Source organism: Sceloporus occidentalis, unplaced genomic scaffold, assembly GCF_023333645.1.
Source record: "Sceloporus occidentalis isolate IW3139 unplaced genomic scaffold, rSceOcc1.0.p SCAF_14, whole genome shotgun sequence".
NCBI lineage: Eukaryota > Metazoa > Chordata > Lepidosauria > Squamata > Phrynosomatidae > Sceloporus > Sceloporus occidentalis.
The window spans coordinates 19743891-19754768 of NW_028316994.1; the positions used below are offsets into that span (position 1 = coordinate 19743891).

Below are 10878 nucleotides of genomic sequence, written 5' to 3' on the forward strand. Positions count from 1 at the left end.
TAATAGACTCCCTAGGAAGGTCTTTAAAGAGAGGATGGATCCCCACTCTTAGGGGTGCTTTTGCTGAGAGGTGCCAGCAGTGGCAGAAGGGGGTTGGACTAGTTTGCTCTTAGGATACCTCCCGCTCTGTGGCTCCATGCAGGACTCCTTCCACACATGCATGACTTTCTGAGGTCTGAAGCTGTCCCTGTCTGGTTCCCTGAAAGTGAGGACAAGAGCAGGCACTGCTGGCCTTTGTGGGCCTTTTAGAGGGTGGTGGAGGCAACGGCGCCCGGTGGCAGAGATGGGAACACTGCAGCTGCACACACCCCACACCCTGCACTAAAGGTAACAGGAGACACAAAGGGAGGTTCTGGCGCAGCTGCCTTTTTATTCAGCCCCCCTAGATGGCATTTGGAGAGGCTCCACAGGTGTGCAGTGAGTATGTTCCCATAACAGCCTGAACGAGGGTGAGATTCAGATGGCCCCCAGAGCTGTTCTTGGGGGTGCAAGGCAGGAAGAAGGTTGGGGGATCAGTATCTCCTCCTTCCTTTGGAGGCCGGAGCCTGGGTCTTACTTGGCCAGAGGGTTCCGGAATTTGCGCCCAGCGAATTGGGCGTTATTCCCCAGTTCTTCCTCGATCCTGCAAAACAAGAAGACAGGCAGCTGTTCTTAGGCCCAGCCCAGCAGAGGGTTCAGGGTGATGACTGTACAGTTTGGGGGCTTTCCCCCCTCCCCAGCAGCCCCCTGCAAGCCCTGGCTGGAGGGGAGGGGAAGGCTTTTTAAGGACTGCTCACCTCATCAGCTGGTTGTACTTGGCCAGACGCTCCGACCGGCAAGGGGCTCCGGTTTTGATCTATAAAAGAGCACCCAAAATATTATAAAGCCTTGCCCAGTGAGTGGGAGAAGGTGCACTATGAATTAATATGACCAGCAAAGAGAAGATGCACTATGATGGTCCCTTGGCTCCAGGTGAACAGTAGCCTCTCACCTGCCCTGTGCAGAGCCCCACCACCAGGTCAGCGATGAAGGTGTCCTCCGTCTCCCCGGAGCGGTGGCTCACCATGACCCCCCAACCATTGCTCTGGGCCAGTTTGCAGCTGTGAAAGGGAGCAGGAGAAGCCATCAGAGGGGGCATCGGGAGCACCCCTCCCAGGAGCACATCTCCAAGCCTCCCCAGGCAAGGTGGGCCCACTTGAGAGGCCCCATGTCCCTCTGCCACCCGGCCGGTCACTCACGCCTGGATGGACTCTGTGACAGAGCCGATCTGGTTGACCTTGAGGAGGAGGCAGTTGCAGGCCTTCTGCTCCACGGCCTTCTGGATGCGCTTGGGGTTGGTGACTGTCAGGTCGTCTCCCACAATCTGAATCTGCACCTGGGTCAGGAACTTCTTCCATGTTTCCCAGTCGTCCTGGTCAAAGGGGTCCTCAATGGAAACAACTGGCAGGAGTGAGTGAGGAAGAGTTTAAAAGGTAGCATGTCCTAATGGTCCCTCCCTGACCTGCTCTGTCCTGGATCCAAACATTGCTTTGAGAGGCAAAGGAGGGCCCCTGGGAGCCTCAGGCATGGGAAGAGTGCTCCTGGCCGTATACAGAGCGCTCCCCCGCATGGCTGTCAGGTGTCTTTGAAGAAGTCTTGCAGTGCATAAGTCAGGACTGCAAGGCAGGGTTGAGTGCTGTGGATCTGCTCTGGGTTACAGGCTGAACATTAGAAGCAGGTCTCTCAAGTGCTGAGCCCTGTGTTCAAAAAGGTCCAGTGGCTTGGAAAGTACTTTTAATGTTCAGAGCTGAAAACGCTGCCTGCAAAGCTGGGTGGGATGAGCGGAGCGTCGGGGTCTCCCTCCCTCAGCCATCCCACTCACCAGGATAGTTCTTGATGAAGCTCTGGTAAAGCTCCCCCAGCTTCTCCCCAGAGATGTAGCGGTTTGGGTCGTCGGGGGACTTGAAGTCCAGGTCATATTTGCCCTTCCGGAAGAACTCAGAGGCTGCCACATCCATGCCAATGACCACCTTGTCTGGGTAGCCAGCCTTCGCAATGGCGGTCTTCAGCAGCTCCAGGGCTGGGGGGGAGGAGAAAAGGAGGGTAAATTAGGAGGGGGCACATGAGTGCCAAGGGCCAGCCCACTCTCCCCAGAAACAGCAGTGGCAGCAGTGCTTTTACATTGGATTGGACTTTTTGTGATTGAAGTGGTCTTTTGGTTTGGATGAGGGTTGACGCATTCAGAAAGAAGGCTGAGATTTAGTCCAAGGAAACTGCCTTCCATTTTCATGAAGTGGGCTTTCTTACAGAGCTTATCCCTCAACGTGAGCCTGGCCAAGCTTTAAGACCCCTAGGGGACCCTCTGTCCCACAATCCCCATAGGCTTGTCTGCTGAGAACACGGGAGACGGGGCCTTCTTGGTGGCTGCTCCTAGACCGTGGGACCCCCTCTCCATCCTCTTTCTGCTGGCAGGCAAAGCCCTTTTATTCCTCTAGGGAGGGCTTTGGATGTTAACTGTCTGGTGCAGACGTGTTTTGAATATGACTGTTACTTAACTTTGTTGTTGCTATCCATTATTTTAATTGGACTTTGTTTTAACTCAGTTTATGAGCCACTGCTCCAACTAAGGAAAAGGCCTCATGTCTTCCTTGGCCCAGCTCCCCCATTCCAGGACCAGCAGAACCAACAAATCTTGGAAGGGAATTCCACTGTCTATGAGCAGCTACCGAGAAAGCTCTGTCTTTGGTGTCCACACCTGCATCCCATGGGGAGGCAATACAGATGCATCCCCTGGCGCTTTGAACCAGGTGGCACTCAACACCCCCCTCCTTTCCAGGTTCCATTTTGGAGCAGAGGTCCCCCCATCCCTGGGTCCCTGGATCCAGCCGGGACCCTCCCGGTTTCGCTGGAGCATTTGGGGGCTCCATGGCTGTCCTCGATGCCTCCTCTCCCTGCATCTGGGCTGCTGCCTGGCTTCCCCTGCAGCATTGCTTGGGAGGTGGGGGACCCCTTCCAGCCCCTCTGCTGGCACTGGAGGGCAAGGCCTTTTCCATCGCTGGTGGCAGCAGCAGTGTCTCCTTTGGCCTTTCTTTCATGGGGCTCCAGTTACAGTCTCTGAGCTAATTCTGGACCCAACATTTAAAGGGCGAGGTGGAGCTGAGATGAAGACAGACGGTAGCGTGAAACACAACCCCCCATGGCGCTACAAGTGACCTCCAGCGGATGGGGTAAGGTGAGGGGGCTCCTTGGCCTGGGGCTCGGATCCATGTGCTTGGGCTTCCACCCGCCGGAGGAGGAAGAGGAGGAGGTGGTACCTTCGTTGTTCTCCAGGATGTTGGGAGCAAAGCCGCCCTCATCTCCCACGTTGGTGGCGTCCTTCCCGTACTTGCTGTTGATGACAGCTTTCAGGTTGTGGTAGACCTCGGCCCCAATCCTCATGGCCTCCTTGAAGTTGGTGGCCCCCACGGGCAAGATCATGAACTCCTGCATTGCCAGCTTGTTCCCAGCGTGGGAGCCCCCATTGATCACATTGAAGGCCTGGGGAGTTTGAGGGAAGGAAAGTGTTATGATCCAGTGCCAAGCTGGTGGTTTCCCATTCAATGCCTCCCAATGCCCTCGTGCCCTGCTTTGGGGGTGCTTCCCCCATCTGCTGGCCTCCTCCATCCTTCCTGGGAAGACACCTTTGCTGACAGGCAGGACACAGCCTGCTCCCTCTGTAGCCCCCCCCCCCCAAAGAAGCCCAAGGCCTTGGTTGCTCTCTCCTTTGAGGAACCAGGGCCCAGCCCCTCCTGTTCCAAGACCCAGGCCCCTTCCCCACCTTCCCCTGTGCCCTTCCCCTGTGTAAACACCCCCATTTCAAGCACTAGCAAAGTCACTCACAGGGACAGGCAGGATGAGCTCCTTATTCCCGGCCAGGTCAGCAATGTGGCGATAGAGGGGGACCCCCTTCTCGGCCGCACCAGCCTTACAAACAGCTAGGGAGACCCCCAGGATGGCGTTGGCCCCAAACTTGGCTGTGAGAAGGAAAGGAAGAATAAAAGTGAGGCACCGGGGGCCAGCATGGCCCAGGGGTCCCTTCCCTCCCCTTCCCTCCCCTTCCTCCCAAGAAAGGCTCCGCTTACACTTGTTCTCCGTCCCGTCCAAGTCAATCATGATTTTGTCAATCTTCTCCTGCTCAACGACACTGATTTTCTAGCAGAGGGGAGAGAAAAGGAGCGGAGGTCTGTCAGTCGGTCTGTCTATCTCTGGGTTTTATTTTCCAGAAAAAGCCAAATCCCAGCTTGCGGCTTAAATCTGGCACAAAACTTGGAAACCTGCTGAGATTCATATTTTGTGCTTGAAATTCAGAACTAGGGAAATTGAAAATCAGTCCAAAGAGTTGTTGATGCAAGAGATACGATGAGAAATGTTGACTAGCCATGGCAAATTTAATTTTCTTGATCCATTCTCCCCCTCCATTAATAGACCAAGGACTGGATGCTGTCTGGTATTTTCAGCATGGAGCGCATGGGGGATGTCTGCTGGACTTCTCTTCCCCAGGTGCTTTCTGGCTGCACCTCAAGCCACTGTTCTCTCCCCTCCCCCCCCCCCAACACCCCACAGAAGGACCTGCCCCTGGGAGCCTGGTCTGCCCACTCCACCTCCTGCTCCCATGTGCTGCCCACATCCTTCTGCCAAACAAGTGGCATTCCAAGAGAGACCTAGCTGCATCTCAGACATTACATAGAGGCAGAACTCCCCTCATTAACAAGTGAAGGGGCTTCTGAGCATGTGCTGAGCACCACCTCCCAGCCATAGACAAACTGTAAGAGGCTTCTGTTCTCCTCTGTGGGAATAAATGGGTGGGACATGGAAAGTCTCACTGTGGCCATCAAAATGGCCACGTGATCATTTGGTGAGTGGATCAGTGGTATCCGCTCAACCAGAATCCCTGCTCTGTACTCGTTTGGAGGAGTTGGTCTGGTTTGGCCTGAGCCACTGTGACCTATTGTGTCCTGGAGAGGACCTGCTTGTGGGCTGGTGATGGGGAGATGTGAGATGAGTTCCCAAGATGGGGAAGAAGGGCACCCAGGGAGCCTCGTATATGTCCTGTTCCCTCCCACCCCCCGCTTATCCCAGCCGCTGCGGTGTCCTTTCCCCCGAAGCTCACCTTCTCAATCAGGGCTGGGGCGATGGTCTTGTTGATGTGCTCCACGGCTTTCAACACCCCTATATGGACAGAGAGATGGAGGGAGGGAGGAGTAGGTGGATGAAGGGGAGCAATGGCAGCCCCTTCCCACGCTCACAGTCCTGCCCAAGGACCAGCTTCTATCCTGGCCGGGGGGGGGGGGGGGACACAGAATGACTGAAACAGAGTGAATGAGCCAGAAGGTGGACTTAGTGGGCCAACTGGGAGATGTCAGAGACACCCTGATCAAAACAAGTGGCAGAGAGTGAGGCAGACAGAGCCAGTGGGGCAGATTTGAGGAGAGGGAGATGGTGGGAAGCAGGAGCATCCCACAGAAATGGGGAGGGCACCTGGCCAGGACTCCCTGGCCTTATCCAAAGGCCCTAGCCACCATGGGGAAGCCAGAGATGGTGAGGTTTGGTGGGGAGGAGGCTTGCCTCTTCCTGAAGACAAGCTGTGCTCCAGTCAGACAAGGAGGGGTCCTCCAAGTGTTCCCCCACCACCACCCCCAAGATTTAAACAAAGCCCTTCCTGAAGCCACTCATGAGAGCCACTGCTACACAGTCTGGCAACCAAGAGGGCCACAAGCCTGTTCCCCATTTCCAGAGGTGTACCTTTGGAGCAGGGGAAAGGAGGGCATTGCACCCCCCCATAAGGATTCTTCCCTCCCCAGAGAAATCTCCCACCAGTTCCCCACATCTCCAGCACTGCAGCACTGTGGAACGTCAGCTGAGCCTTGAGAACCACCATGGAGGCATGCAAAGAAAGGCAAAGGGTTTCCAAGGGGATGCAAAGGTGGCAAGGAGAAGAGGCGTTCCAGGTGGGAAGGAGTTTCAAGGTCTCCCGCTCTGCAATGCTAGAACTGTGAGCATTGAAGGGAAATTACATAGTGACAGCTGGGGGGGGGGGGAGCAAAGCTCTTATGGGGGGCTAATGTGCTCCTTTGGCTTCCCCACAGCTATACCCCTGAGTGAGGTTTCTTTTGAGGAGAAAGGAAGGAGTTTGTTCATGCTGCAGCCTCTCTCTGCCAGTACTCAGGCACCTACATTTCCAAGAAAGGCCCCCTCCTGGTCCCAGGGCCCTTTCCTCTCATCGTCCTCCTCCTCCAACCTGACCTCTGACCCTGGTGCAGCCCAGCCCACCCCCCACCCGGGGCATTCCATGCAGCCCATCAGGTGGGCCTGGACCCTCTCACCTTTGCCCAGGTAGCGGGCCTTGTCTCCATCCCGGAGTTCCAGGGCCTCATAGATGCCGGTGGAGGCGCCACTGGGCACGGCTGCCCGGAAGCGGCCTGGCAGGGAGAGAAAAGGGTCAACCTTGACTGACCCCCAAAGAAACAAACAGATTTCTACCCACCCCTTAAAACCAGGAGAACAAAACCCACATGCTCTCTGCCCTGCACTCACCTTTGCCAGTGTGCAAATCGACCTCCACCGTAGGGTTCCCCCGAGAGTCGAGGATCTCACGGGCAAGGATCTTCTGGATAGACATGGCTGTGGAGGGAGGGGAGAGGTCAGCAGGGTGACCCACTGCTCCTGGTGGTCAGACTCAACAGAGACCCCAAAGGAACCAGGCCCACCCACCTGCCACCCATGCCCTGGCCCTTTGCCTCCCTGCCCAGGCCTGGGTCTCACCCCAACTGGTGCAGGGCAGCTGCCAAGGTTAAAAATAGCCCCCTTGCCTTTCCTCCTCTCCCTCCCTCCGGTTCTCTCCCTGTCCAGAGCAGAGAAAGGTCAGCACTGGGCCTGCCTTTTGCCCAAGGCTCCAAAGGTGCCACCAGGGCATCCAAGGATGGAGGAGCCCAACCACTCTGCCCACCTATTGCCAGGCTCCCCCAGACCACATAGCTCAACCTTTGAACTTGAACTTTATTATGGTCAAAGACCATCATCAATTTAAAAAATACATAAAAAATGATAAAGTAATGCATAAAAATAAGTAAAATAATATACACATCAGACTACTTTAGTTTTAAAAAACAGAATGATAAAAACCTGCCCACTGCGCAGCTGAAATAATTCACTTCCACAACAGTTAAAATAAATTCAAGTAAAAATAAGGACCAGTTACTAACTGTTGATAGAAGTAGCCCTGTCTCAATATGCTCTGCTAACTTAGGTTAGTTTGACTTTTCCTGCAAGTAACTGCAGATGCGCAAAACTGAGCCACTTTATCAGTTATTATGTCAGGATTCAAATCTGATAATAGGTATTTTAAATAAAGTTTCAGATCTCTGCAGTTTGTTTGAAAGATTTGGAGTGATCAGATCTTTACGAGTGTCATTGTAAAAGGGGCAATGAAATAATACGCCAATAGCAGTTCCTATAGTTCCCAGGCTAGAAGGGCATATTCGCTCAGGAACAGGAGTCATCTCTCAACCTTTGGAATAAGGATCCCCATCATCCACATTTGGAGGCTGAACATTTGGAGCAGAACTCCCCACAGCGCCAAGCTGGCAAGTGATCCTACCCTTAGAGTGCTTTGGGAGCTGGAGGCGCAGAATGAGGGTCTTTAAACTTAAAGCAACGCAGGGAGGCAGATTGCCCTGGGACTGGGAAGGAATTTCCTATTTTTGGAATGGCAGCTGGGGAGCAAAGAGGCAGAAATGGAGGGCGGGGGGCTCTGAGTGCATTTCTAGCCCTGAGGAGCTGTGGGCCCAAGAAGGCAGCAAGGGGGCTGCAGGGCCACCTGCTCTCCCCCCAAACACAACAGCCGACCACCCGCCCACCCAACCCTCCCCGGGGGGGTCTCCACTCACTTGCTGGATCACTGTCGGCTGAGGTGGGGGTGCCTGGGGTCCTGTGGCTGCCGCTGGGAGCTGCTGACAGTGCCCAGCCTGGCTCTGGACCCGGGCCCTTTATACCAGGGGTCCAGTGCCAGCTCCGCCTCCCCCCCAGTCAGTCAGGGACCATCTGCAAATGGTGGGCCGAGGGATGGGGCCGGAGGGCTTGGATGCCCAGCCAAGGAAACCGGCTTATCTCTCTGCCCTGCTGGGTTTAACATTATTCTTAAGGAGTCTTTTCAGTTTGCTTTAGAAGTCAGGATCCATGTGCGTAATGTTTTAAATGTTCTTATCTATTCCATGCCATCTGAGGGGTCCTTCTGGCCTAAGAGGTGAGGCATAAGTGGCATAGACAAGCAGAGAGATTGTTCCATCAATATCGATCGATCGATCGATCGATCGATCACTCTGAGTTTGTTCCTGTGCTTTAAGGTGGCATCTCCCACTGCAGCAATCCACTCTGGTGGGGATCTTTTTCTGGGTGAGGGGATTCAGTAACCAGGCAAGTTATTCTTCCCAGCATTAAAGCTGGCAAATTCAGGGAAGGCAAAAAAAGACCCTCAGCCCAGAGGAGGCCCACAAGTGAAGGTCCAGGGAGGTCCCACTGAGGTAGAAGGAGGACCCCTCCCCATGGCCTTAGGTCAGCACCTTCCAAGGCATCCCTTCCCTGGGAGGGTCTACACCAGATGCTCTTGTTGTAGGGTCCTTTGACTGAACTGCAGCCTATGGACGCCCTCTGCTAGGGTTTCCCGGCCAGCCAAGGCTTTCCCCCTGCAGTGTCCTGTCCTCCATGCTCAGTTCCTCCTGGACTGGCATGTGCAGCAGGAGTGTGCAGGGATCCGTGGCTGAGGAGGGCACCTGGTTGGCAGACCCACAGCGCATGGGCCCAAGATTAAGACTGGGGCTGCCAGGCACATGGGGCACAGCAAAGGCCTCCTTGTTTGTCTGGCATCCCATCTGAATGTGAGCAGGGACATTCTGAGTGGCCGCTGGGAGGGAGCTGCCCTGTGGGATGAGAGGGGAAAGGAAGGGGTAGAATCATAGAATCGAATCATAGAGTTGGAAGAGACCCCAAGGGCCATCCAGTCCAATGCCGTTCTGCCATGCAGGAACTCACAATCAAAGCATCCCCAATGACAGATGGCAATCCATTCCTGGCACTCAGTGAGGGAGGGCTGCAACCCAAGCCCCCACCCCATTACCTCTCCTCAGGGACAACTTGTGCTTCATGGAAGAAGGACCCCTGGGTCTCATGTGGGGAGAAAAGTGTGGTTTAAATGAAAGAGATGGAAATGAGGAATCTCCTTCCCTGCGCTCCGCTCTTTGCCCTCCCTTCCTTTGCCTCGTTGGCTTTGAAAGTGGGCTGGCTAGTGGCCACCCCCTCACATCCTTCTGGCAGCAGCAAATTCCGCGCACTGATTGTACCTGAGGTGTGCTAATGCCAAGACTGCTTCCTTTTTTGCCCATTCTGAACCAACGTCAGCTTTGCTGGGCAACCGGCCCATTTGGACGCCCCTCTGTAATCCTGACCTTCAACACACCTGGAATTCCTTCCCCCTCGGAGCCTCCTCTCGACCCTACTAATCTATTTTGAACAGGAGAGGGATACTGAACAGATGCCAACTTTGCCTACGGGGCTACAAGGAGAACTGTTGGTGGCCAAGCCAGGATGAATCACGGGGCCTTTGATCTCACCACTGAACCACATTGCTGGGAGGGAAGCTGATCTCCCCACTTGCAACACGAGGGACTAGCTGGTGGCATCCCACTCCCCCTCCTTCCCCAATAGAAATGCCAGCCCTGGTTCCTTGTAGACGGTCCCTTGATGCCAGGCCCTTCCACTAAAGTCTTGGCCTAAATTTAGAGCCTGCTAAAGGTCAAAAGGACCATTCCAAGCCCCAGCTTAAAGGACGAGGCTGTAATCTTAGCTCCTTCTGCTCACCTTTCAGAGACCTAGACTGGGCATCTCTGAAGGCGGAGGGGGCAGGAGAAGCCCCTCAAGGACCCCTTCGCAAAAGAGAGTCCTTCTTGTGATCCTGGCTCTGACCTTGCAGGATTTGGGGAGATGTGAGCCCTGCTCCTGGGATGGATGTCTTCTGGGGGAGGGAGCGGAGAAGGGTCTGGAGGGTCACCCAGTGCCACAGATGTGGGAAGTCACCTTTCAGAGACCTCTTTGTTGGGGAAGCCTTTGGAGAGGAGCTGCACCTGCTCAGTTTCTGCAAGAGGACCAGAAACCCGTTGGGAGAGAAGGTCTGAGAGACAGAGGAGGGAAAGTGTGGTGGAAGAGGCAGCCAGCAGGAGGCAGGGCACCCACAAAGGGGCCACACAATGGGACCCCTTGGTTTCTTTGGGCATGAGGCTTAGGGGGCAGGCACCACAGTGGAGGGGGTCTAGGTGCCTGGACTCCCTTCATCCTCCTCCATCCAGTGGGCAAAGTTTCCCTGTCCTTGGCACGGCCTCCTAGATCTGGGAAGCGAGTTCCAGGCAAAGGTCACTGGGGTGCAGTTTCCCTGCCCTGCCCTTTTGCCCATGACTGGCAGTAAGGGGCTTTGTGGGGGGAAACGGCATGGAGGGGGAGACGTAAGCCTGGCCTGGGGGGATGCAGGGCAGGGCAGGGCAAGGGATGCCATGCCTGGCCACGTGGTGCCATCTGGCGGAGGGGACTTCGCTTGTGCAGTTTCCACCATTCGGTGGTGTGTTTTTGTTGTGTACAGAAATGTGTGACAATAAAAGCAGGGTTTAGTTTTCTGCACAGAGCACTAGTGGGAAAGTATGCATGTGTGTGTATGGGGCAGATAGAAAGAGCGAAGGACTTGTAGGATTGGGATGCCTCCAGGTCTTTAGGCCATTTGGGGCTGCGGCAAAGCTGCCTGCCAAGGAGGGATTTAGGGAGGGCTGGGGTTTGTCCATCTCTACAACGCCAAGTGCTTTAAGGAGACATAGGTCCAGATCCTTCCAATATTCAGCGTAT

The 10878-nt window shown here is 55.0% G+C and overlaps 1 protein-coding gene across 1 annotated transcript; it reads right to left on the bottom strand.

The window, feature by feature from the left end:
• Positions 1-346: 346 nt before the first annotated feature.
• On the bottom strand, positions 347-7976 carry ENO3 (enolase 3). Its single transcript, XM_089481150.1, has 12 exons — positions 7884-7976; positions 6532-6618; positions 6321-6416; positions 5108-5166; positions 4080-4149; positions 3838-3971; positions 3273-3495; positions 1841-2038; positions 1218-1419; positions 971-1079; positions 777-835; positions 347-622 (listed from the first exon to the last, which is right to left on the bottom strand). The coding sequence occupies exons 2-12, from the start codon at positions 6614-6616 to the stop codon at positions 553-555; spliced, it is 1305 nt and encodes a 434-aa protein (XP_089337276.1). The 5' UTR covers positions 6617-6618; positions 7884-7976; the 3' UTR covers positions 347-552.
• Between the last annotated feature and the right edge of the window lie 2902 nt (positions 7977-10878).

Bases quoted from the DNA above. Each gene is read 5' to 3' on its own strand.
- ENO3 (XM_089481150.1), bottom strand. From the start codon at position 6,616: ATGTCTATCCAGAAGATCCTTGCCCGTGAGATCCTCGACTCTCGGGGG. The intron at 4,150-5,107 runs GTGAGCTTCGGG...CCCCTCTGCTAG, and splicing joins CCCCAGCCCTGATTGAGAAG to AAAATCAGTGTCGTTGAGCA. The intron at 836-970 runs GTGAGAGGCTAC...GCTCTTTTATAG, and splicing joins TGGGGCTCTGCACAGGGCAG to ATCAAAACCGGAGCCCCTTG.